At 45.6% G+C, this 26,715-nt stretch overlaps 2 protein-coding genes across 2 annotated transcripts in view; one reads left to right on the plus strand and one right to left on the minus strand.

Annotated features, from left to right (window-relative positions):
- Positions 1-1,452: 1,452 nt before the first annotated feature.
- PCBD1 (pterin-4 alpha-carbinolamine dehydratase 1) lies at positions 1,453-6,400 on the plus strand. Its single transcript, XM_049811096.1, has 4 exons — positions 1,453-1,559; positions 4,588-4,719; positions 5,082-5,162; positions 5,713-6,400. The coding sequence occupies exons 1-4, from the start codon at positions 1,557-1,559 to the stop codon at positions 5,809-5,811; spliced, it is 315 nt and encodes a 104-aa protein (XP_049667053.1). The 5' UTR covers positions 1,453-1,556; the 3' UTR covers positions 5,812-6,400.
- Positions 6,401-7,204: 804 nt separating this feature from the next.
- The window catches only part of SGPL1 (sphingosine-1-phosphate lyase 1), a 32,120-nt gene continuing 12,609 nt past the window's right edge, over positions 7,205-26,715 (minus strand). The window contains exons 4-14 of the mRNA XM_049811033.1: positions 26,312-26,459; positions 24,575-24,654; positions 22,926-23,054; positions 15,845-15,933; positions 14,559-14,664; positions 13,978-14,076; positions 12,846-12,995; positions 12,349-12,587; positions 11,570-11,716; positions 10,415-10,535; positions 7,205-10,316 (exon numbers count right to left, since the gene is read on the minus strand). Coding sequence (XP_049666990.1) covers positions 10,176-10,316; positions 10,415-10,535; positions 11,570-11,716; positions 12,349-12,587; positions 12,846-12,995; positions 13,978-14,076; positions 14,559-14,664; positions 15,845-15,933; positions 22,926-23,054; positions 24,575-24,654; positions 26,312-26,459 — 1,449 coding nt within the window. The 3' untranslated portion in view covers positions 7,205-10,175. The remainder of the gene's footprint in view (positions 10,317-10,414; positions 10,536-11,569; positions 11,717-12,348; positions 12,588-12,845; positions 12,996-13,977; positions 14,077-14,558; positions 14,665-15,844; positions 15,934-22,925; positions 23,055-24,574; positions 24,655-26,311; positions 26,460-26,715) is intronic.

Consider the following 26,715-nt stretch of genomic DNA (forward strand, 5'->3'; position numbering starts at 1 on the left):
ATCTCCAAATCAATAGGGAGGCCAACAGAGGCACTGTCACCTAGCCAAGGTGCATTCAAGGCCCTGACAGGTCACCATCAAAACTGCCACTGCATTTTCTTGAGAAAACTGCAGTGAGATCCCCTGAACAGAGCTGTTATCTGCAGCACCCGTATCTCCAGCTACAACTTCACAACAACATTGCTTCCTTTACCTCCTGTTTATGCCATTATTTACAGGGATGCTTCTGCTGGGCTGTGCTGATGAAACTGCCGGTCCTGCAATTCAGACTTATGCCAAGAAAATATTCTGCTGGCCTTTCCCAACCTTACAAACAATTCTACCTCCTGATTTCATTGCTGGAAACCGTATAGCGCACCTCCTCTTCTCATCCATAGCAAAGCCTCCAGCTTCATATCTGCACACAATTATTTTCTTCTCAGGTGCTGCATTGCTCTCCAAGTCTTTTCTCCCCAGACAGACACTCAGGGTCTCCCAGGACACAAAAGATGCTCATTTTTCCTTTTCATTACCACAGCAAGCAAATCTATAGAGGGCAAAAAAAGGAAAGGAAGAATTTGCTTCTCTCCAACTTGCCTGCTGGAGAAACAAATCATCTCTGTGGCACCCACAAACCCTAATAGTAGAAAACAAAATGTGCATAGGAGTATATACAAGGGATGTATGTCACACTATATATTAAAAAATTTCCAGAATCAGTTGCTTCAAGGGTAAAGAAAGCCATGAGGGTCTAGTGGGCTGCTGAATTTCTGTCTACCACGTACATCGGCACGGTACAAAATCGTTGTCAGCACTGGAAAATTGCCCATCACGTGAGCGGCTTTAGCAGACGATGAGTTACAGGACATGGGTACAAATCCGGCAGGCCTGGAGAGCAAAAACACGCCGGGGAGCAGCACGCGGCATCCATGCAGACATGGTTCCCTTGGCAACAGGAGAAAACACCTTAAAAATGCTCAGAAGTGTTGTGCTGCACACACACATACCCCCTCCCCGTTACCCTGGCTCTCGGTCCACATGCTGCGATATAATCCAGGCTGTCCCCAGACAATGCAGCCCTCAGCTCACGATTATCACTGTGCAGAGCTCAAAAGCCTGGGAGGCACACGTATACACTCAGCCAGAACGACTGTCACATTCATCACATATGCTGCCAGCAGCATCCAGCGGCACCGGCTTTAACCGTCCCCCTCCGTCCCGTTCTGCCTTTTCCTTGTGCAACAGGTTAAAAAAAAGTGACCCTACATGAGAGGGGTGGGTGGTTCACGAGTGGATGCACCACCGCCTCAGTGCGTAGGGCTTCAAAGAGACCCTATTTTAGCATCCCCCAAGCCCCACGGCCCCACAGGGTCCCGCAGGCGGGTGACCGCTGCCGGGCAGCATTGGGAAAGGGCAGCATTGGGAAAGTCTCGGGCAGCAGTTTGTCGTGGGTGGACCCGGCCCCCTCGCCACGCCTCCCCCGCCGCCCCGGACAAGCCGCGGTTCAACCGGGCGACGGTACGGCGTCCACCACCCAGCCTGCACCGGGGACGGAGGCCAACGGAGAGCCACGGGCGATGGTAAGTCGCCGCTGGGAAATCCAGCTGTTGCTTTGCAGGCGGTGGCAAAAGACAGGGCAGGAAGGTTTCGGCGGCGGCTCCAGCCTCTTCTGGGAGGCAGGAGGAAAGGGAGAAAGGAGCAGAGCTCTGCGCTGTGGTTAATAAGTAACGCAGGGAGCTCCGTCAGCTGCTGCTGAATTACCAAAGCCAGCGCTCTCCAGGCTCGGTTCCTCTGCGAGGGGGAGGGAAAGGGTCCGTCAGCAAGGCTGCGCTGCCAGCGTGACACCCGCTCCAATTCTGCATGGCAAGCATGACCCCCACGCGTGCCCCGTCTGCACGGCCCATGCAACCCACCCTGGCCGGCTAGAAATCAGCTTTTTCAGGGCAGTGGAGGGGACAGAGGCAAAAGACCGTGGGCCTTGTGGCATACCTCGTTCCAGCCCTGCCTGCAGGTCCTGCTCACGCCAGGGCTGTCCCCTTTACCTTCCCCTAGGTGACAAGTCACCCTTAAAAGGGAGGATGTTTGAGCAGAGAGGGTTGTTCCATCCCCAAAAAGCACAAAGCTCTCCCAATTTCCCATGCTGGTTCTTTGCCCTCAGTTGCACAATGCATCTACTTGGTTCCCTGCTGGCAAAAAAAAAAAAAAAATCCCAATGGCTTGGCAGTTGAGAGCCAGCAAAAGAAAACAAAATAAGTTTCCCTAATGAGAAGAGTGTGTTTTAAAGGAGTAAGTGCACATGAAAGCATTAACATGCCATACCGACAAAAACAGCAGGCTGGCCAATGTGCTGGGGTGGAAGAGGAGGGAAGGGGAAAGAAGCAGGGGCGGAGGGCACGGAGGGTGCTCTGGGCAGAGAGTTCACCATCACAAGACACAGCCGGAGGGGCTGGCTTTCGTGTGGTCCGTTGGCCAAACCTCAGCCTGGCCATGCTTCCCACTGGTGCTGGGCTCTCAGAGAGGAGCTGGACTTGGAAAAAGCCCCAGGACCCGTCCTCCCGTGTAGTCACGACACAGAAAATTGTTCAGAGAACAATTAAGCCTCATCCCTCCCAAGCAGGCTGGTTTCCTGCTCTGCCCGGGGGAGGCTGGCTTGGAACCCAGCCTGTGCCGTGTCCATAGCCCTCCGCTCCAAGCAAGCAACAGCTCCAGCTTTACACAGCCTTTCCTCTCTTTAGCACCGATACCCGAACAAGATGTTTCAGCCCCTGGTTCCCATCTGAATCCCCCCAGGGCAGCCCCCACGGGTGCCCCCCTGCCAGAGGCCCCACGCAGAGCCAGCCTCCCGTCCCCACTTTATCCAGTTGCTAAGCTACCTGCGCCCAGCTTATCACGCCATCAGCACAGAAGGGCAACGGCTGAGGGTTTATTGCGAGGGTTTAATGCGCTGAGCCGTGTTTACTCGCTCACTACCTTCCCTCCAAACCCAGAGCTTGGGAAGGGACGGGGTTGACGTTAGCAGGGGGGTGGCAGAGCTGGCGCTGGCAGGGGGCCATCCGAAACGCCGCGCAAACTGAAGGGCAGCACGGACGGTTTGACCAGCAAGCAGCGAGGCTGGAGCGCGCGCGGGCGAGGAAGGTTTTCCTCAAACATCATGCAAGAGGGAGAGCGTGCAGCTGTGATGCCGGGGGGACAGGAACCATCCCGGCTGAGCCAGCCCTGAGCCAAGGTTCTGCATGCACCTTGGCACTCTCCATTTCATGAAGTGCTCTGCAGCTGACAGCTTTCTCTAAGTGTAAGGGTGATGGCTGTGCAGACAGATAGGGACCCACACAGCTTAGTAGACCCAGCAACATGGGAATAGGGCATTAATCTCTCTAATCTTCCTCAAAACATGCAAAACCAAAGAAGCACCCACAAAAACGTCAGCTCTGTGGCTGGTTTTGTACAGCCTGTGAGTGGGTAAACTACAGGGAAGGGCAATTTGCCTTAGTTGCTCAGCTGTTTAAGATGCCACTTCTGAGCATCAATGCCCAAGCGAAGCGTCTCAAGGGGCTGCTGACCAAACACCCCCAAGAAACAGTGGGCCGTATTTGTTGGGACTCGTATCCAACTTGCCACGCTTTGCTCGACAGCACATAAAGGAAAACAAATTGCAAAGATACGTTGGTCTTTGTCCTTGAGAAACAATCAACTGGAAGGATCAGATCACCCACTAGGAAAGAATTTTAATTGCCAGAACATAACCTTTCAGAGAGAGCAATACCCCCACTGCACTCACTCCTGCCTTCTCCACTAAGCCAGAAGATACACTGGCTCAGGTAGTCCCCATCCCCAAGAACTCGCCTATATTCACTCCCCAAAGCCAAGAACTGCCGCTTCCCCACCCCCACCCCTTAAAAAACAAACAACAGCAGCTCTGCCCAAGAGCCAGAAGACAATGCTAAATCACAATCCCTCCCTGTGCCCTTTGTTACTCACAGACAAAAAGAGCCTCTTAAAACTCCATCTTAACATAAGGGAGATTGAAAAGGAAAAGGAGCTGAACTCCAATTTAGTGTGACTCATCTCTCTGATTCACACCACTTCTTTCTCCTCTAAAGCAGGCTTCCAGTGCAGATGACCTGCAAATAAAGCCCTCCCGATTCAGAAAGATATTTCACAAACCTCAAAAGCAAGCAATTCTCAGTTCTAGAAGCCATCACAGAATTTCAGGGGGTTTTTTTCCAGAAAATATGTAATCTATTTGGGAGCTTAACCTCACACAGCCATCATTTCTTAGTACCTCAGGTTACAATGAATACATATATACACTGGTAAAGTGACAGGTGTTGCAAGTCAGAGGACAAAAGCGACAAGCTGGACTTCACTTGACCTAGGTACATGCAGGATGTACCCAGGGCAGGGAGCAAAGGACAGCATTGATATCCCCCATCATCAGCACACCCCAGTTCAGGTCCACACACACTTACCCTCCCATCCAGGCTGCAGCTGCCTCCATGGACCCATAACTCCACAGCCCATGGGATGCCTTGCAGCTTTGAACATCCACTTCATCCTACCTCTGCCATGCTGATCTGCTCCTCTTCCCTTTCCTTTCTGCGGTGTCAGGCAGGAAAAGCCCACAGGCTGAGCACGGAGGAGAGGGAGCAGCTGCTGCCAAACCTGAGAGCTGTGGGGTGGAATGAGGTGGAAGGCAGAGATGCCATCTTCAAAGAGTTCCACTTCAAGGACTTCAACCGGGTATGAGCATCAGTGGTACAGAGTTTTACAAAGTGGGAGACCTGGTTTGGACAGCAGGGAGTCCCATGTGCAAGGCTCAGCCAAAGAAACCCATCTGTGTTTCTACTGAAATGTAATGGCTGAGCAAGATAACCAGCTCAAGACACCAAAGTGCTTGACCCAGCACACGGTTTGTCTGGGAAAAGCTCCCCAAAAAGAGGAGAACCCATAGAAAGCCAAACAAAGATACAGAACATCCCAGGCCTTGCATTTGGTTGGGTTACCTAGAAACATGCAGTGTAAAATTTATAGTAATGGGGTGAAAAACAGTATTGCAGGGTAAGCAATTCAGAGCTAACTTTTCTTCTTACTCCCCTGGGCAGGCCTTTGGCTTCATGACCAGAGTGGCTCTACAGGCAGAAAAACTGGATCACCACCCTGAATGGTTCAATGTGTACAATAAGGTAAGAAACAGGGATGGTGGGGGCAAATAGAGCTCTTCAGGGTGCAGATCCCTTTTTTGAGGCATAAAACAGCAGCAGCAAGTCCTGTTCAGATCAGCAGGACTTCTTCCCTCATGCTATTCCCTTGGCATACCACAGGCAGCCTACAGCTATTGCTTACAGATCCTTTCCTCCCCCTTTCTTGACCTGTCCGGCTCAGCAGTAGCTGCCTGTAGGCCAGCACCAGGGTTGCTTTTTTTAAATCAGTGTCAGAAGTAGCAGCAAGGCGAAAAGCTTCTGGAGAAAAAGTGAGTTGAAAAGTGGGCACAGCCAGCTGCTGTGACCAAGGCAGGGGTGGCAGTGGCAGCCTGTGGCCAGAACAAGCTGTAGGAAGAAGAAAACCAGGCAAAGTGCCAGACCACCTCTCCCACCCCAGGAAATTTTGCTAATGAGTCTGGAGAAAGTAATAGCGCTACCTGCCTCATCAGATGCGAACTGTCTGCAGCACTGGGGGAAACCATTCCTGCTCTTTCTGCCAGCAACACTTGGTCGGTCTGTCTGTCTGGTTTAGGTTCACATCACCTTGAGCACGCATGAGTGCGGAGGCTTATCGGAGCGAGACATCAACTTGGCCAGCTTCATCGAGCAGGTTGCAGCTTCTCTCTCCTGACTAGAGAGAGACACATGAAGCCAAAAATCAACTCTGCTGCTGCCACAACCCGCATCTTGCCTGGACGGCTGCACCTAGAACCTTCTCCCACTTCCAAGCTAGTTCCTGGGTCCAGACTGCCTAACGCCATGCCAAACTCCCTGCCACAGCTCAGACGGATGGAGGCATTTCTTGGGCACCGTGCATACGTATTAATCTCTGATCTTGTCGCTTCCATTCTTAAACCCTTTTGTTAGCTGTGCACTACCAGCTTGCAAACCACTGAGCCTCTGGGGCTTTCAGCAGATGCGCCCTTTTAGCCAGAGTCATGTTACACAACCGCACCAGTAAATCTTTCCAGAGCTTGACCCCTTCCAGCCACTGTGTTATTGCTTCTTACCTACTGGAATATGCTTTCTACTTAAAACATGGTACGTGAACCCTTTGGTTTCTCTCTAACATACCAGTAACTGTGATGTGCAATTTGGTTATTACTGTAACCTCCCTCTAGCAGTATTATAAGCGGGCACACGATCTCACCCTTATTGTACCCAGCCTTTAGTAGGATACCAACTGAAAATGTTTACAATAAATGTCTTGGTTACCCTGATGTCAGTTTGGAAGGAGGCCTCACTGTCAAAATCGCACCAACAGATTTTCCCAAGGCAGGTAGTGGCCTGACTACTCTCAAGAAGGTGCTTCTGCCATTGAAAAGCTTCTTCATAAAGCAACGTGGAGAAATGGCACATGCCTTTGCAGGCCTGCACCTCAAAGTGAACAGGGTCTGAAAGAGAATGATTTTATCAAAGCTAGAGCAGATCAGATAAAAATTGCTTGTGCTAAAATCAGAAGCATACCATAGCCAAGGCACAAACACAGGGAAGGCACAAAAGCAGTGCAGCAATGGGCTGGGGGCTGCTTATGGTAGAATACCTCCCCCAAAAGAGGTGGTAGGTGGATTTGGTGGTGCAAGATCTTCACTCCAGTAACACAGTGATCTCAGCATTCAGGGAGTCTGCAGCCAAATTGCTGTGGTTTTGGTACAACAGGAACAATTTGCTGTGAAACTAACACTAGCTGCTTTCAGCAAAACAGTCTGGGAGAAACGCTACAATCACCCAATTCAGGTCTTTTTTGTTTTAAACCCTTTAAGGTTCTACAAAGTATTAAGAGAAAATCCATAGCTCCTAAATGACAATTTTCAGCATCCTTGAACATCGCACACAAGACGTTCCCACAGACACCATCTTTATCTTGACAGAATGAAAGAGCAGCCCTTGGGCAGTTAGTAAGATTCATAAACCATTCTCCCTGCTACAGACTAGGCTGTGCACGAGCAAAGACCAGGAGCAATAGGTCCTCATTCATTCAAATGAGCATTGAAACAGAAAAATAAGAGTTCAATGAGCCTAGATAGCTAAATGCACCATTTTAATACAAACTAGGCCCATCTTCACCATCTCTTCAGCTATTTCAGCCTACAGTTTTACAGTGGCAAATTAGAGCAATACAGAATACCGTCATCAGATGAACTTGTCCCACTTGTTCATTAAAAAGTGAATGTGTATTTATTGGGCAAGATGTTACTGTGTTGTACGCAACCCTTCCGCTCCCCCCTCCCCCAAGTCATCAGAAAAGTGCAGATGAAATCCATGGCATGAAGACACACATCTCTTCTTGGTCCATCCCATTGGATATTCTTCAGTCTAGTACCTAAGAGCACATAAATCCCTTGGGAGTGCTTTATACAAGCAACAAATTGAGTGTCTTACTTGAAAAACCTGACAGTCAGAAATCTCACAGAATTAATAGTCACAAAGATCCCTCCAGGTCTAAAGCACCATCCAGTTTCAAATCATAATCCAGTCCATAAAATTCTTCTTTTTTGTCTTTTAAATAATTATACAGCCTGTTAATCACACCGTTTTCCTAAGACCATTTGGCATGATAAAGGAGATGCAGATTACATTAGATGACAAGGATGAATAAAGACTACACACCGGTAAATTACAGTGGCCTATTCCGGACCAGAAGATTACATTTACAGTATAGAACAAATACACATAAAACAATTAAACCCACAAGTATTACTAGTAAAGTGAAGCCCAGAATGGAATACATTGACTTACAAATACAAATCTTCAAATACATCCAAAAATCTGAAATGGAACACTGATCTGTTAGATCCATCTACTTCCTGGGAGGAAAATGCAATCAGGGAAGAGAAGGGAGTTTCTCTCTCCTTTACCCCACCCCAATCCATCCCCTCTTTCTTTTAAAGCAGAAACAAAAAGAGTACCTCCCTTTTTTGTTTTGTTTTTTTTAAATCTCGGTTCAAAAGAGAACCATCACAGTAGCCAGACACTTAAGACTGTCTCCAAAGTACTGCAAACTCAGAGATGCAGTAATGGTCACATTGGCAAGACATTAACAGAATAAATAGGTCCAACATAAATGCTGACTGCCAGAGCTGGTAACACCATCAAGAGACTATCAGGCAATTCAAATGCGGTGTTTTCAAAAGGGCTCAGAGACATGCATAAAGTCATCAATTTAAGGGCAGATGGCCAAAATACTTTTGTCTCCTAGCACTGAGAATAAACCTGTTAAAAAGCAAGTATCCTTCCCACAATCACTGGGCCCAATGCTGCACTCGTTTGTGCAGTGGCTGGTAAGTAACCTTCTCATTCGGTATAATTATTGTGCAAGTGTGTGCTTCAGCTGTGTTAAGCCAGTGAGGGTCAGCTTCAGGCTAACAAGCCCACTACAGAAGAGAGACAGACGCCTCCAGACACCCTGCATAAGACTGTGCAAATGTGGCACAAAGTCTCCTCCCAAGTGTTGAACTCTGCCTGGGAAACTCTTGGTAGCATGCAAAAAGCTGAGAGGAAACACGTGGGAAAGCCCTGCAGGAGTAACTCCACTACTGTTTAATAACTCAAGAGATTCTAGCTTGTCCTCAATGCCACAACTGCCTCACAAGTTGCACTGGGAAAACTCTCTCACCATAAAAACTGTGGAGAAAAATATGAAGGGTGAGCCATATGCCCAAGGCTTGAATACCTCCAACTTGCTGCATCCTATCTATCATGTACCCCTCAGAGCTACACCAGCATCTTTGTAATACTGTGAAGGGACTTGGCTCAATACAACTACTATTCTACCTGATAGGCAAGCATACTTTCTCTGAGGCCAGTCTCCCTTTGAGGTTTTTTTTTTTTCAGTATAGTACCATAAGGAAACAACCACAGCAAAGGTTGTGGTCAACAGCTGAACCCTCAAATCCTCCCTGGCGTCCCACAAAAAAAGCCAGAGAAGCGTCAAGGCACAACGGTGAATGCCCTTTTGAGAATGTGCCTTAAAAGAATCAGTGCAAAGAGCAGAGATTACTACTGTTACAAAAGTCACCTTTTTATACTAAAAGATCATGGTAAAAAAAGGTCAGCTTTGGTGCCATCCATTTGCACATGAAGTCCCTAGCCATGACACATGCCAGGGCCTGGCTGACTCTACTACAGCCTTGTGAGATAGTGCAAAACCTTCAAGTTATAAACAGCGAAATCACTGTTTTGCACATCCCTCCAGAATTGTGCAAGGTACAACAAAAGCACTCTAGGTGGTAAATGCATGTCTTCTAGAAGAGGGAGGGAAGCAAAACCGTTACTATGTACCTAGGATTTTCAGTACAATCCAGTTCCTCTCCCTACACCACCCGCTTGGTTTCTATTTCTGCTGTTATTCAAACCAAGAGATTCCAGAAAAGGGTTTTGCGTTGGGTTTTTTTCCCCCTCAGCAGATGTCGATTGCAGTCTCACTGAGGTCTCCAGAGGGGACTTCAAAAAGAGTACATGACCATCTTTCCTTTGCCAGTTTATCGGCTCTGCATTACATAGATATAAGGCTTCCAGCACAGTTCATTAAATGCAGTAGCTTGGAGGAATACTCAAAAGAAAACAAAATTTTCAATTTATTTTCTGCCTTCAACTTCTGCGAAGATTGAAGCTTTGGAACACAACATGAGAACTCAAATCTAACACTTGGCTGGACACCAGCTGAATACCAGGTCTGAGGAGAAGAAACAGCAAGGAATGAAGTGACGTGCAGAATACCTGAGGAATTGGAGTTGTGGAATGGACATTCAATTCACCATCAACAGTCATGATGAAAATAGGCAGGGGGAAGGGAAGAAAAGCCCTAAAACTAAAGTTGGGCATGAAAATAACGCGGATTTCAGAACAGACTGAGATGGGGAAGGAAGTTTTTAAGATCAAGCCACCATCAGACCTGCAATTGTTGGAACAAAGGCTTACTGCAATCTCTTCCCCTAGGAAACCTTTAGAACCACCCCAGTGCTAGCTGGTAAGGCACCAATTGTTGCACTACAGTCAGTGGTGGCCGGGAGAGCCGTTCATGTGCTTTTCACTGCAAGGAACATCCGTGCTGTAGAGGCCATCCAGGTACGCCTGAGAAATCTCCGCTACCAAGCTCCTGTCTGGGACGGACTGGGCCATTCCATAGATGGCTCCCTAAGCAGAGAAGAGGAGGTTGTTACACAGGATTGTTAATGCCATCAGAGAAACACACTTGCCCTAAGCATACCCTCACTACATGTTGGCCTCCTTACCATGCCTGTGGTCTTGGCGTCAAGGTCCTTCATGATCTCCTCAATGCTGTCTTTGACATCTTTCAGGAACTGTTCAGCAACACCGGACTTTGTGTGCAACTGTGTAATGCAGAGATGAATACTGGGCAGGCAGGGGAGAGGGGAAAGATTAACCATCTCACGTACATACAGCTCCACCTTTTCTGAGCAATCGACAACAATTTAGTCCTTCCCTGGCCAGTGGCAACTGTCCTTAAGACAGCATTTCAGCAGTATAATGGGAGAAGACAATCCACTCCCTTCCAATTAAAGGTAATCCCTGCAAATTACTTGCTATAACCAAGCTGCAGTGAGTTCTTTTGCAAAATGGCAACTCCTCCTTCCTTCCTGACTTCACCATACACAGTTAAAGGCCTATAATTTTCTCACCTCGTTCCAGGTACCTCAGGTGAGAAAAACGCAGCTGCCTGCAAGCATGGTGATCCTTGCCATCATTTCCCTCCCCTTGGTCCACAGTTTAGATAAGCCATCAGCCACCCCCAGCACGGAAGTTAGCAGCTACCAGAAGGAACAGGGCTAATTGTACCTCTGAGCTATCGCTTCAGGCTCTCTAGACTTCACTCCATGCTAACTCAAGTCCAAAGTTTCTTCAGTGCAGCTACATCTGAAAGCATTTTCCCCTTTTACTCACAGAAAACCAACTACCACCCACCCAAGGAAACTTTCTGACAAACACTCATTTTGCACCAGGCTGGAAAGATCACTGAAAATGATCAGCCCTTCACTGTTCTTTCAATTACCTTCATCTTCAGTGGGCAGCAGGAAGATACTAAAAATAAATAAATAAATCTACAAACCCTCAGTTAACTAACATGAGATAAAGCCCTGGCTATTTATATTTTTCTGTTTGCATTAGACAGAGGTAAATAGAAAGGGAGCCTCAGATATGTCCTCTTCCAGGTTCATTAAAATTACTATTGCCTTATCCTCACTGCAGTAACTGCTCTATATCAGCAATTACAAAAGTAATTCCTTCTCTGCAGAGGAAAAGTCTACATGCAATTGATCAGATATGGACAACTCCACTCAGGAAATCACAACAGCTACATGGCCTAAAGACAACCATCTTGCATACCCTGGCTACACACATCACTCCACTGGCCTCCACAGACTCACCTTGATGGGAACTGTAGGACATTTAAGTTCCACCCTTTTGCAGCTAAGAGGTTAGATAATCGATAAATGTCGAAAGTGTCCGAACCGATGGAAAGGACAGACACCTCAGGTTTCCCTAAAATGAAGATGCTGTCAATTTTTCTCAACCTTGAAAAGAAAAAGCAGAAAAGAAGTCACTGACCAGGGTTACAGGGGCCAGACATTCTGTTCATCTATCTGGAGCCTTAAAGGAAAAGCTACGGATGGGAACAGATGACAGCTCAGTCCTACCAAAAAATCATGCAACAGCCCAGGCCATTGGGACTTGCAAGGGGACTCAGGTCATTATAAGCCCTAAAGTCAAGTAAGCTCAGGAAGAAATGGAAAAGAGGGAAGACAGAGAGGCAAGAGAAGACAGTCTAGAAAAGAAAATCAGCTTATCAGCTCACATAGCAACACAAGCACCCCAACAAGAGAGAATATAACCCTTCTTTTGTCATCTTGAGTAAGTCCTTCCAGATTCCCCCTCAGCCACGGCTGATGCAGAAGAAACTCTCGAAGCAAAGTCACCTAAACAAAGGTGCCTGCACCTCTCGTCTCAGCTATTTGGCACAGGGCAGAACCTGGGCATAAACAAAGCATCTTTTCCCACAACTGCCCAATGCTCCCTACCCAGCAAGTAACACGCTATAGCTTCTCCAGGGAAAAAGAACAGTTGCAAGAGAAACAAAAGCAGTTTGGGAGAAGGAGTCCAGAACAGGGTTAAAGAGTACAATCAAAACACTAAGGCACACACATACTCTGATTCGAGGAAACGAGCCGTTTTAATAATCCTCTTCGTAGCCTCAACGTAGCCTGATTCTCCTATGTGCATCAGAGTTGCCCAGCATGCAGCTATGATTCCACCAGGCCTGGAGCCCGCCACGGAGGGGGAGGCGTATATGCCCCCTTGCCAGTCAGGTGCTATGAAGAACTGGTAGCTCCTGTACTTCTTGTCACTGTACAGCACCACTGAGGAACCCTTGGGAGCATAACCATACTGCAAAGGGCACAGAAAACATTAAAAAGCAGCAAGAAGGCACAGGAACACATTCAAGCACTCACTGCATGCAGTCACCAAGATCCCATTTGCCCGTGCTTTAGTGCATTGCACAAAGCATCTGAATAGAGCAGCCCCGATCCCTGCACTTCAGCACTCCTCCACACAGCAGAGCAGAAATGCCTCAAGGCTGGGATGACATCAGGAATCACTCCCCAAAAATCAAAGCACTGGAAGACCCTTCTCCTCCATTCTTACCTTGTGGGTATCAGCAGAAATGCTGGTCACACCTTTTACGCGGAAGTCAAATGGATGCTTTAGAGGGAATCCTGCCTTGTCCATGAAAGCAATAAGAAAACCACCCAGGCAAGCATCAACGTGGAAGGGGATTTTGTACTTCACTGCAAGCTGTGTGTGAACAAGACATTCTACTGAGTAACACACAATCAGGCAAGAAGATTATTAAGGAATTAAATGTTTCCTGGACCCTTCTGGAGCCTCATGCCACTCTCAAGCTGCTGAGGACAGGAGATCTGGAAGGGCTGGCTACTTGTGGGATGCTCTCCCCTGCCTTCCACATATGTGAAGATTGCCAGTAAAAGGCAAAACAACATCATATTTTGGCAGTTTGCTGTATTTGCCAAAGAGATGTGACAACATGGTCTGAAAAGAATATCTGCAATAAAGTGTAAGGGCATAATTCAAATGAAAAGAAGGTCAGAGGCCCTGGCTGGTTACATACAAAATAAATAACTGGAGCACGGAGAGAAAAAACAAGAGGCTTGTTTGAAAAATAAGATCCCAGCCCTTTGAATCCTACTTCCTCCACACATTCTTCAGACTTCTGCACCAAGTTTGCTATAACCAGTAGGCCCTAAATCAATGCCTTTTTTACCAGGTGGACTATTTTGCTGTTATTTCCTTTCAGGCATCAAAGAATGAGCCCTTCTGGTTGGTCTCGCAGTGGGTGCAGTGGAGCTCAAAGTCACGTATACAACACATACCTTCAGTTACAGCAGAAATTTATGGCACAGACTTGAGAGTTCAGAGAGAAAGCATGCGCAAAAGCACTAGCTCAAGTCCAGAATCCAGCCCCACACAAACAGCTTTATGGCAATGACCAGAGCTAACTTCTGGTATTTAAAGCCCACCTTCTCACAGCAGTTACACAGTACAAAAAAATTAGTCCCACATTCCTCCTCACTTCCAAACTGTGTCCTACATACGCTGCTGTTGCTGAGCACCTGATTTGAGGACAGTATTACCCTACCAACCAGTCTGCTCCTCCCACCAGATTCACTGTCTGGCATCCTGGAACCCCTCTGCTCTGCTTGTACAGGACATGCTGGTTTTATTGCTACAGCACCCAGAAGTCCCAGGGGTGCCCTACCTCTGCCACCTCTTCAATCGGGTCCATAATTCCATGCGGGAACTGGGGAGCGGAACAGACCAGCATGGCTGTGTTCTTCGAGATAGCTCTCCTCATTGCCTAAAAATTTAAAGAGAGAAGATGTTCACATTCCATTTATCAAGTGCCATCCTGCCAAAAAAGATAAAAAGTAAAAACATGCAGCATCTGGTCTTAAAAAATAACACACAAAAGCCTATAGAAAGAAAAGCAATGAGCTACAAGCATCAGCAGACATCAGCTGAGTCATTTAACTCATCCACTTGGAAATACGAGAACACTTTCGTTCGCCCTCATCTGAAACCTGTGACTGTTTCTGAAATACATAAATTATTTGATTCTAAATGAATCACACAGGACAAAGGGATGGTTTACATTCTATTATTTCAAACAAAACCTTATCTGCAATGACAGGCACTTACTCCTGCCATTTTTCCTTATTTCCAGGAAACATTCATCCCTCTCTATCCACTGACTTGCTACCCAGATAGGTAGATTTCTTGCTATTTGCTGTACAATGCTAACTTCTCACAGGAAGAGTGCTGTGTTGCCTAAAGCAATACCTGAACATCCACTTCCATAGCCTTGGTCAACGGTATGTGAATCAACTTCAGTCCAAAGTAGTGCGCTGCCTTGTCAAACGCTGCGTGAGCACTCACCGGGACCAACCTAGAAAAGTAAGACTGCATATGTCAGCCGAGGCAGCACCTAAGCCATAACATGAGCAGGAGGGTAAAGAGCAAAAAAATTCAACCTGTAAATATTTCTGTGAGACAGACAGGTCACAAACAGGCCAACTGTACATTTCAACTAGCCAAAAATCATACAGACCGAAAAAAGAAAAAAAGTTGGGGAAAATATTCTCTGGGACAAAATAGAGGCCATGTGCTGTTCTGAACTAAAATGATGGACGCTCCATCTTGAACAACCCAAATAAAACCTATTAAAGGAATTCTATCCCGCTGCATGGTCTTCTGTGAACCAGGAACTCTTGAATTCCCAAGAAAGCTAATTTCTTGTCATATCAAACAATATTATACCATCTCCAACCAGCCATGTGCCCTGAGAGGGGCATATGAGACAATACAAAAGGTAAGGAGCAGCATAAATACACCAAATGAACATAACATTTTCTGTCTCCCATCTCAAATGGCCGTGGCTGAGCAGCTTTAATTAACCCTGTTTTCTGAGGCATCATATCTCTATCAGGGCCTTTAATAGCATGCAAAAATGTTAAAGCGGGAGGAAATTCAGGAATTCAGCAGAAGATGAACACCATAGTGTTTCATCTCTTTTTAAATTTTCCCCTTGTAAGCAATTAACCAGAGAAGTATTTTTGATGCACTGTCTACAAAAAAGCAGCATGTTAGAAAGCGCAAATCCTCTACTAGCAGCGTAACAATTAGCACAATTCCTCATTTCAGCTCCAACCAACCCCAACTTTAGTCCCAGAGTTTTCAGGCTAAACCCACTTTGATCTGAATAAATCAAAACCCTTAAACACTTCAAAGGGCCTGACAATCCCTGCTCAAGAGGGGCCCAAAGCTGATATGAGCAGGCTCTGTCTGGAGCAGCATGCAGGTATTGCCAAAATACATCTGCACAGCACAGCACAGCTACCACAGACCCAGCAACATTCATGCCTCCCAGGCTGCTTAAAGGTTCTTGTGTGTTTGTACCACTTCTTTTGACCCAGGTTTCTCTCCTTCAGACACAGATGGACAAGGGGGAGGTGGTAATGAGCTATGAAATGAAGGATTATTAAGGTCTAGCAGACACCTCAACTCAGAGGAACAGAAAAACCCGCAAGCCCCCAAAGCAAAAGCCAAGTCACAGGAGTATTGCTCACATTTCTGGCTGTTTGATGCCTCTCTCATAAGCCAGGTCTCGGTACGCCTTGCAGGCCATCAGAATGCTCTCAGTCCCCCCAGATGTCATCTGTTGTGAAGAAAAGAAGCAAACAAGAAAAACAACCACTTACATGGATGTTGCAGAAGAGAAAAGCAAAAAGGGGATGCTGCCACAGCATCTCTGTCCAGAAATGCTTCGGAGGCAAGATGCACAGAACAACTAGGGTTTTCAAGGGCAGCAGAACAGCTCGAGATAGCTTTCTGACATTCTGACATTCAGAGCTTGAAAGTGCACATGTAAGTAAATGTCAACTTCTCTATTTAAAGTGGGAGGGGGAAAGGGAAAACAAAAAAAAATATTCAACTCAAAAGCCTAATAAGAGAGGACCACACTGCACAGTCACTAGCTGGCAAACATGACTGCACCTCATGAAACTGCTAGTACATACTTAGCTCTTGATTACCCGGGGATTGTTTACCTGGATTACAGATTAATTATGCCACGTACACGGAAACAACAAAGTTGACTCTGTATTAAGTCAACTGAAGTCCAGCAGGTTTTATAAGGTCTGGAGCAGTGCCACACTGAGGCATGGAGCCAGTTCAGGGTTGGCACCACTCCTGAGCTACAAAACCTTCCCAGAACCTGGAGCACTGCAGAGCACACTGCTCTCTCCTACCTTCCCTCTGCAGAGGCCAGCCTAGATCTGGTCAACACCAGGCCAGACCAACACCATTTCCTGTAAGTCCTCAAGGACCCAAGAAATTTTACACCAGGAGGAATTTCTGCATTACTCTCCCCAGCAAGTTCCTTGGTATCCACACAACCCACTACCCGTGCTGTCCCTGTCCTCTTTACCCTGACCATAAGAGAACAAGGGGGCTTGCATCAGGAGGTGGAAGAGAGGAAGGTACACGCACAAACTGTTCAATCAAGTTTACTATTGCAAACTAGAACTCAAGAGCCGTTGCAAATAAATAAATGAAAGTCTTTACAGGAAGAAATTCCTCAAGTGGGAGGACTGTCTCTTGTCGCCCAGCCTTTATGATTTCTGACACACAGGGGACAGGAAAGTGTGTGGGCACAAACCTTCGAAAATAAAATTTTAACCTAGTAAAATGTGAGGTTGTTTTTTCAAGCAGCCTGCAGGACTGACTTACTGCTATGCTGGGTGAGCCATAACTTGAGAATGGGTGGTACCTGGGACAGGTAAACAGAAGAAGTGAAAGGACTAATTTTGATCCTCAGATCTGCTGAAGCAACTGCAATTTCCCCTTTTAACCTCTTCCCCCCAAAAAAATAAAAAGGATGCAATTACATTTGCATGCCTTATGACATCTGCTAGCCTGGGTTTTCCTTTGTTTTTTCCCAGCTGACATAGCTGCAAACCCCCAAAATGCAAAGAAGAAGCGTGACTGTGTGACAATGACTAAACATTAAGTACAGAGATAAGGAACAAAGTTCACAGACACATAAAACAGCCTGCCACATTTGTTCCTAACATGATCCAAGCTAGCAGCAGCTGCCACCACAGGCAGTGTGGAAGTGACTGTCATACCACAGAAAATTTCTGCTTTTTTGGTAGTTTAAAAGCAACAGCTGTCGCAGATAAACCCTAACAGAGCCTCACACTGGATAAAGAAATTGTTGCATTTATTGTGAAGCAAATAGATGGTAGCAGGAACACAATGTCCTAAGCATTTTATGAGCTGTGTCATTCCTCAACCCTTCTTAGGAAAAAATCTGTGAAGTCGTCGGCTACTACCTTTGGGGAAAAAAAGCAGCCAGTATAACACGGATTGCCTTCCTACTGCTGGGTGGGAGAAGAGGAATGGGATCATTTCACACTTATAACACTGCTTGCAACATTGCTTACAATATTACAATGTTTGTGAAAACTTTGCTAGGCAAGATTTGGGGGTTTGGGGATTCACATTACGGAACACCAGGCTCTTCGTGCCACCAGGCCTGCTCCCTGTTGAGCAAGCAGTAGCTACCTCTACTCTCATCTTGATAATTGCTCCTCGAAGAGCAGCCTCTGTACAGTCTTATCCCCATTTTGATCTCTCCACCAAAACACCAACATCTTGCCCTTATATATGACAAACCTTTCTTTAAAGTCTGGCTTATCACCTGCATGGAAATGCTGAGCCACACACAGGTTTTGGTAGGTCAGAGTTAACACTTTTCAGCAGTTGGTCAGATGCAGGTTAAGGAAGAGCATCCAGGACGGATCCTCCTTCCAGGCACCAAGACTGGTGTGCAGATGACCACACAGAAAGCTTGTTCAGACAGCTGAAAATCCACCCAAAAAGCTGAATTTCAGCCAGATCAGCTTCCTAAATTGGGCCACAGTCGGCATGTCAGTACCAACATTAGTCTCCGCCACAGAGATGTGCCAGAGCAGCTTGATCTACAGCAGCACCTTTAGCGTAGGGCAGCTACAACAGCAAAAATCCTTTTGGTCCACGCAGTTTATACCTGCAGAGGGAGTCTGCTCCTTTACAGGAGGTTTTGTCAGCTTAGCTATCAACAGCAAACTCGTTTTGCTACAGCCAGGGCTTGAATCACTGTCACAGGATACAACTTCCCCACCGCCTGCAGCATGCCGGCAGCCGGCCAACATGCAGTGATTCAGCACCCGCCAATGGCTCACATAAATATTTTTTTTTTTCTCTCCTCTAAATGAAAGTCCACGGGTTCAAGCGATGCCATGGGGGAAAGGGGCTGGAAATAGGCATTGTTTTAAGCAGCTTTCCAACCCTGCACTATCTTCAAAAGCCAGGCAAAGTGTGTGGAAAAAGGCAAGCAAGCAGACTTTTTTGTTCTCTATTTATTTATTATTTTCCACTTGGGAGGGGAGAGGAGAAAGCATAGGGAAAAAATATCCCTCCTGCTTTCTAAACTCAGTATATCCCTTCCATTGCTCCCTCCCTCCAAATTCCAGTGCCCTGGAACCTCAACATTAAAACAGCAATAAAAGGTACGGTCGCTATTCTAGGATTTCTTTAGCCATGCCACTTGCATGTCACTGTCAAACTGTCAGACATAGAAGAGCCACTTTGGTTCATGCTCTCTAAAGTTTTGCTTGCACTTCCACCTTGGGAAACACGTCCATTCAGACCCTGGAGACAAAGCTTCAAACCCAAAGTTTCACTGAGCTGAACTACTCCTTGAATAAGAAAGCAAACTACAGTTTATTTCTAAGGTAGCATTAGAGTAAAAATATACCACAATCCACTGCATGGTCATAACGTAGTGGCAGATGCACATAAAACCCCTGTAAACCTGCAGGTTGTAAATTCCACTAGTTGTCTCTCTCAAGGTGACCTGCTCATCACTACAGATAAAACCTGACAGATCTGCAGAGCTTAAGGCCCCCCAAGACACATCAGTCGCATTTCACTGTTAAAGTCCTGCTTCGAATGTACAGCCAGCACTACAACAAAGTTTGGAAGGCCCAGAATTTGGAGGGAAGAGACAAGATGGTTTCTACAGGATGCTTAGGTTTGCATCTGCTGATTTTGCCTCCTGTATCCTGTCCTCAGCTGCAGAGTAAGTGCAAAGAAGAATTCACAGAGAGATTGACATCAAATACACAGGCACGCACCCCCCCCATGCAATTTCCCCCTGCACTTCAAAGCTGCCCTTTATTTTTAAAGTTCAAAAAACTACTAAAAAAAAATAATCATTGAAGCTTGCATAAAAGTGGTGATTTCTCCCCAAATTAGAGGGGAAATCCACAGAGCCAGCACTGCAAAACAAAGCACCTTGTGAACAGGAACACATGCACACATCAGACAAGAACAAACTCCCCCATTCCTCCTCTATGTGCTGAGCTTAATTAGTCCTTCCAAATCATTGCAAGAATGTGATTAGAATCTCCTAGGAGCCAAAAATCACCAATTCCTGTCTCTTTGCTCTTGCGTAACATGATTAAAAGTAAGAACAAAAGTAGTAATTAGCAAGAAATAGGAAGCATCCATCCGCTGCTGAAAATGATTACTTTTAAAAACTGCTTAAAAACCTGGAACATCTCTTGGTGCAATTTAAGGCAAAAAGGCACGCCTGCACACCCCCCACCACAAGGGCATTGTTAGTGGTTTTATGCCCATGTTTAAACTAAGAAGAATTATAGCCCCCATGTCTCAAACAAAGGCAACTTCTGTAAATAATGCAAGCTGCTCATCTGATTTAACATGCAGAAATCTAAAAAGACGTGTTTCATTTTAGCATTTATTAAACACACCAAAAACCTTCAAAGAGGAAGCAGGCGACTGCCCTCCAGAGATCCTGTTTAGGAAGATGTCCACATGTCACAGGGCAGGACCGTGCAGGGAACCCCAGGCTGCTGAAAGCCCTGGGAACAGCACAAATGTGTCACTGTGCTGCTTTTCACAGACTGAGCACTAGAGTATTAGCCCCAAAAAGCACTGTTCTGCAGCCTGTTGTGGAAATCAGAGCACAAAGGAAGTGAAATTGCCTCACCAAGAAGCACACACAGAAACTTTTGGTGTTTTGCACATAGCGTAGCCACAGATACACTCTCCAGAAACACCAACAAGCTCCATCTGCCTTCAAGGACCATCAACAGGCACCAACAAAATCGGACAAGCAGTCCCAGCTGCTTAAATCAGGTTAGTAAATCCAGTGGACAGGGACCTGGCACTAAGACACACTACTGCTCAGAGATGGCAGTGATGAAATTCAGGAAAAAAAAGCATTTGTTTTAGTTTTCAACACTGCAAAAGTTGAATCGAGTAAACCAGAAGCCTTCTCAGTAGAAAAAGCCAGCAGCACCTCCTGAACAGATCAATTTAAAGATAAAGATAACTCACAGCATTGCACCCTCCCTGGTTTAGCCATCTCTGTTTTACAGCCTCACCGGTTACCGAAGCGTAACTGCAGCAGCCTGAGCAACCAGCTATAGCAGGGGCTTCCAGAGACAGAAAGCATAGCATCAGTTTGAAAAAATGCTCTTTTTAAATTACTTTGTAACTGTCCAAGCCTCCAGAAATCATTCTGAAATGTTAATGCTGTTTTGGGGAGAAGGAAATAAGGAAGGTCTTTGAGCCCAACTACTTAAAGAGCATGTGACCTCCACGTATCCACCTACATCTCTCCATCAATGATTAGCAACTCTGTACACTTCACAGTCAGGAAGGGCAATGTGGGAGGAAGACAAGAAGTCCACTGGAGAGGCTTGTTTGGACAAGATAATTACAGAGATGCAATTAATCTTCTGTTTCCAGCCAATCAACTTCTCAACCCTCCCTCTCACCCTGCAAATCTGACTGTTCAACCAGCTAGAACGTAACTCCATGGCAGGTTGCATGCTTCCCTGCTTGCTTTGCTTCTGTTTGAATCTTAGCCACAGCTTTGTGGCACAATCCTCAGAAGGGAGGGGAAGACAGAGGGAGAAGAGAGATTCTCCCAGAGAGCATCTGTGGAGTTCTCACACTGGCCGTGACCACTGTCTTATTGGTTTGGAGCAGTTTTTTACCTGTTCTGAACTTTTCCTCTCAGGCAATTCTACTTCTAAATTTTAGTGAAAGAGCACACAGGGCTGAGGTTGACACTTTAACAACACATGGTTTACGTAACAAAAACTGAACACATGTGTTGCAGGCTTCAGCAAGGAAAGCTCTCCAAGCATATGGTAAGCGTCACAGAGCTATCTGACTGTTGTATCAATTGACATCTCAACTGTTGATAAAGATGAGTTTCAACAGCTTTAGACCCAGCCTATTCCCCACTCCAGGGATAATCTCACCAGTGTTCTCAGTACTGCAAACCAGGAAGGAGATGAGGTGAGGTTAAATGCTTTTTATAAGCAGAGGCACATTCCTTCTCTAAACTTGAAGGCAGCACAAGGAATACAGTCCCGAGAAGACAAGTCAGGTCACAGGGTGCAACCTCCTGCTATCAAAGGCATTCCCATTTTATACTGCCAGACACTGTGCAGTCAGGTTTCATCTTCAATCCAGTGGAGTTTGGTCTCAGCTACACCTATTATACAGCTACTCCAGTACTTACCTCCACAACCAAGCCTCCAACTATCAGATTAAGCCCATTCAAGGCCAGTTCACCTCCCAAGTTCTCAAGTCAACACTACCTTCCCATACTGATCTTCAGCCATTGCTGGCCTTCTTCCTCCCTAGCATCAACTCATGCCCAGTCTCTGAAAAATCTCATCTGGATTCTTCTCATAAATGGAACAACTTCTTCACAAGTTGTTGAGCAGCCTATTTGTATCCCTTGCTGCACCTGACCACCATGCTAGGAGATAAGACCTTGCTGTCCCATGCACCATGTAAACAGGAAGAGAAATTGGCCTAAGGAATTCAGGATCCTTATCAAAAAGGTAAAGCAAGAGAGAGGAGTGTAAGAAGCCATGGCTTATTTTTATAATAGCTCACCATGCAATTTCCTATCTTTTGCTCTTTGACTAACTCTGAAAGCATCAGTTTAGGAACACACATCTGGACTCTTGCTAGGAATTCTATCAAGGCTTTAAAACTGGTTTCCACCATAGTACACTGGAAGGTCACAAAAGCCTGGAAAGACAGCTTTCCAGCTGGACAGATGACAATACATACCATGCCTGCTTGATCACCAACATTTCAAGCTGCTTGTTGGTGACTAGCCAGCCAGCTGGCCTTGTCCTCAATCTTAGCATTTTGGCAGGCTCACAGATTTCCAGTTCAGAGATTAAAACTGAGGGGAGATACTCAAAGTGACACTGCTCTGTTCACTGTCCCCCACTGACAGCCAGCCAGGCTACATTACACTGGTTCTCTTTTCCAACTGCCATCAAGGCTGTATCATTTAAGAGTGTGAAAAAGCACTGAAGTAAATGGTCTTGGCTAGAGAACTACTTCCCTGAGTTAAATTGTCTCTCAAAGCTTCACCAAGAGCAGCAATTAGCAACCATCTTCCATACAGTTATGCTGGCGTGGCATACACCAGAATGTGCTTGACCTCAGTTTCAGATGGATAGCAGAGGGTGTGCTTGCACACCTGACACAAGTCAGAAATATCCAAAATGTTCAGAGGACACTTGAAGACAGGCTACTTACAGCACCACAAGAGTTGGGGCCCCCATTGAAGAGCGTACAGGCAATCCTCACTACTTCCGCTTCCATCTTCCTCAAACCAGGGAATATATCTGGATGGAGAGGATTACTCCAGGCAAACTCTTCATACACCTTCAGAAAACAAAGACAGAAAGTTAGCCTTGCCGATGAAGCACTGGATTACCAGTGCAGATTTGAGAACTCACCATACACACTGTATAAGCAAATAGCTGCATTTAGCCGCAACGATACTGCAGAGCTACCTGGACTTAACTGCTGCTGCAAGTAAATACTACAAGCTGGGAAGCTATGGCTAAGGGGTTAAAAAAAAAAAATCATTTGTTTTTCTAGGGCATTCTGGCCTCTAGAGTGATTCTATAACACAGCAATATCTATTGTTGTAAAGACAGGTTTAATCATTTACCTATTTTAAAAAAATAACACAATATGCACCCTGTGATTGCTTTACAGAAAGCAGGGCAAAAAATTTACTTTGCAAAACTAGTTTTCAAGTTTACTATTAAAGGGGAATTCTGAAGCAGCTAGAAAAGCACAAATGCCCACCCACACCACAACAAAAGTGGCTGTGGAAACCAGTATTTCATGCCTGTTCTGCAACCGTGGACTCACAGGATAAGGCTGGAACAGGCCAGTTCCGACCTCCTGCAGTCGAGATCAAAAAGCAACTGCAGGGATGTTAAAAGAAATACAGAAGAATAAAACAGCGAATAATCAGCACAAACAGAGGGAATGTTTCCACAACACTCAATCCAAGCTGAGGCCCCTCTAGAAAGGCTGCTCCGAGCTTTATGTTTCCCCAGAGTGGCAAAGAAAATGTCAACACACAGAAGAAAACAGCAATAGCAACCACCAAACAGGGCTCATTACAGCTGTTATAAAAGCTGTTCCCAGGAGCAAGAAGGCTAGACTTCCCTTTCTAGCAAAAAACCTCTTGAAGTAGATATTTTTGAAAACAGACCTTTGGGCTGTTTAGGTTATTTTCCAATCTTCTCAAAGGGAAAAGTTCCTGAGTAGGTAAACAGACCTAACAAAGACACCACTGAAGCATGCCAGTGCTCCGTTGTTGTAAGATTTGGACTCCACAGTAATGCCAAAAAACATTTTACAAACTTCTTTTTTTGCTTAAACCAAGAGGAATTCAGTTTTGCTTAGTGAAGCTGTTCCAGTCCAAAGGTCCCACGGCCTCTCAGTATCAGGCCGACCAAGGATGCTTTCACTCCAGCCTGCAGCAAAGGCACATCTGTCAGGGGCTTGCTGAAGCTGATCTATGGCAATTTTATGCCTCCTGCCATTCCCTGAATTAGAAGGTCAGTACCAGTTTCCAGTTCACTTGTAACCAGCTTCTTACTTTCCTACTCAAAACAACATCTCATGCGATTGGATCCTAACTATCTCTATACTGTCTTTTCTCAGGGACAGTCACTTGGCTAGCTTTACACTGCCCAAGTGCTTTCCTAATAATTCCCCTTCCACCTTCATTTACCATAGGCTCTGTCTTCATAGTTGGGCAGCCTTAGTTTTAGATCTTCCTTATTTATTTTCAAAAATGCTGGAACAGTGCTGAGGGGTTTCTGGTCACCCTGAAGACGCTAAGGATATCTGCAAAGATGCAAAGTTAGACTGCACTTTACCTTCACTAGCAGTTGGGTGAGTTTCTCTTCACCACTGTACACAGTCCCAGAGACTTTCCCATCCTGCCAACGTACATCTCCTGAAAGAGGAAGCGCACACTGCTGGCAAACACAGCCATTCTCAGAAAGCATGTAGAGTGCAGAGAAGTCACCTCACCAGTTCTGCAGATGAGGATTCAGCTTTTGAGATTTCACTGATGAGGAACAAGTATGATTTTTGTGCCACAGAGATAGCTGTGTGTGACACTAAGCCTCTGGCATCATGTATTCCATGAACTTAGCAAACTGCAAGCGAATGATGACTAAAGAGTCAGCACATAAACAACATCTAGCTGCAGCAAGCAGTTATATTAATATGTAATCCACTTAATTCCCACTCAGTCTCCCCAAACTGCTGTCCAACCAACTGAACTCTAAAGTGGCTAAAGTTAAAGCCACTTTCAAAGAGCACCCATCACCACTGTAAGCTGAGAAGAGACAGAAAGGCCAAGCTTGTATTGCTAAAACCTACAATGCCGGGTGCCTCAATTGAATTTGACCTAAAACAGTATACTGCTGAAGCTTTAACATATGAGAGCAGGTGGATGGAACAGCATCAGCAGCACACCCTGCTGAAAAGTGTTTCAACCCACTGTCCAGCGTGATGGTACTTAACCAAGTAACCTTCTGCGTCCATACACCCTGGCAGTGTATCTCCACTTGTTTGATTATTTGCTCTCTCTGCTAACTGTTAGCCTCCTTCTCAAAACTCAATGGCATCAGCTTCACAAGCATATTTAAGATGAACATAGTCACAATTCAACCACCATTTCCAAGTAACTTTCAAAGGGGAGTATATGTGTGTGGGAAGGAGGGGACCATAGGAAAAGAAAAAAGGAAAGAGCAACCCAGTGAAGGTAGGAAGTAATCATGAGGGGAAACACAGACAGAAGTTACATAAGCAATACCTAAAAGTAAAAAAGAAGGAAGTTGTTATAGGACACTCAACTGCAAAAGTGTTTGTTTCTGCATTTGGAGTAGGTGCACTGTTCTAGCAGAAAATTCAAGGCACTTCTCAAATTTGGGATAGGAGCAGGTCAGTCATATCTTCTCCTCTGGACAGCAAGTCACCCAAATTTGCTCATTAGCAGTAATAGGTACACGAATCAGGGTGGAGATATTTACATGAGTGAGACAACTCAAATTAAGTTTCAGACACTGTTTATGTGGACTCAAACCAGGAGAGCATTATCATGACTTTGCCTTCCATAAATGGCATTTTCAAGGCACAAACCATTACGACTTTGATTAAGAGAGACAGTCTTGGAAATTCCCTAAAAATCCTGCTTGGAAGTTGGGGGTTTTTTATTATGAGTATTCCCTGGGGCTTCACAGAAAATAAATTTCTGTTAAAAGTCAAACTTCTAGGCTACTGCTCAGAAACGTAATCAAAAGTGCATTCAAGTAACTTCTTCCACATTTCTCTTCTCGGCTCTCCCATCATCAGGCTCAAATTCTTGGGGAAGGAACAGAATTTCAATGTAAATACCCAAATACATTATTAGAAGTCATGAATACTGATCTTAGTCACTTCCAGAAGGAAAACAGACAAAAATTTGCAAGCAAAGAACATCAGGGAGGAAATATTTAAGATGAAACCATTAGCAGGAGTCATTAGAACTCATTTAAGAGAGTAAGTCTGATGTGAGGTCTATGAAACAGACCCACCTCTGCTGCAGTACAGACTCACATTCATACCTTTTGAGCTGTACTCTTTCATCTTCTCTAGTACTTCAGGCTGGCTCATGCCTCGTTCCGGCAGTGCTTTGATATAATCCTTTTCATCTTTCAGGAAGGATAAACTGGAAGTGACATCATTCAAGGCTTCATCAATCTTCTTTTGAATCTAAAAAGAAAGGAAAATCCTATCAACAATAGCGCTGGCCATATTACAAATAATTGTTGAGTGCATGCAAGACTGAACTCACTAGCTACATCCATATTATTGAGCAGAATAGATAGGAACTGTTTCAGCTCTATCACGAAAAAGCATAGCAGAGTTCACAGCCACACAGTTCAACTCCTCCTTCCGAGCAACCTCTCCCTCCAAAACCAAGCTGCCTGGAATAGTGAATTGGCATACAGTAGTCCCTAAACCACAT

Source organism: Accipiter gentilis, chromosome 9 (assembly GCF_929443795.1).
Source record: "Accipiter gentilis chromosome 9, bAccGen1.1, whole genome shotgun sequence".
NCBI classification, from domain to species: domain Eukaryota; kingdom Metazoa; phylum Chordata; class Aves; order Accipitriformes; family Accipitridae; genus Astur; species Astur gentilis.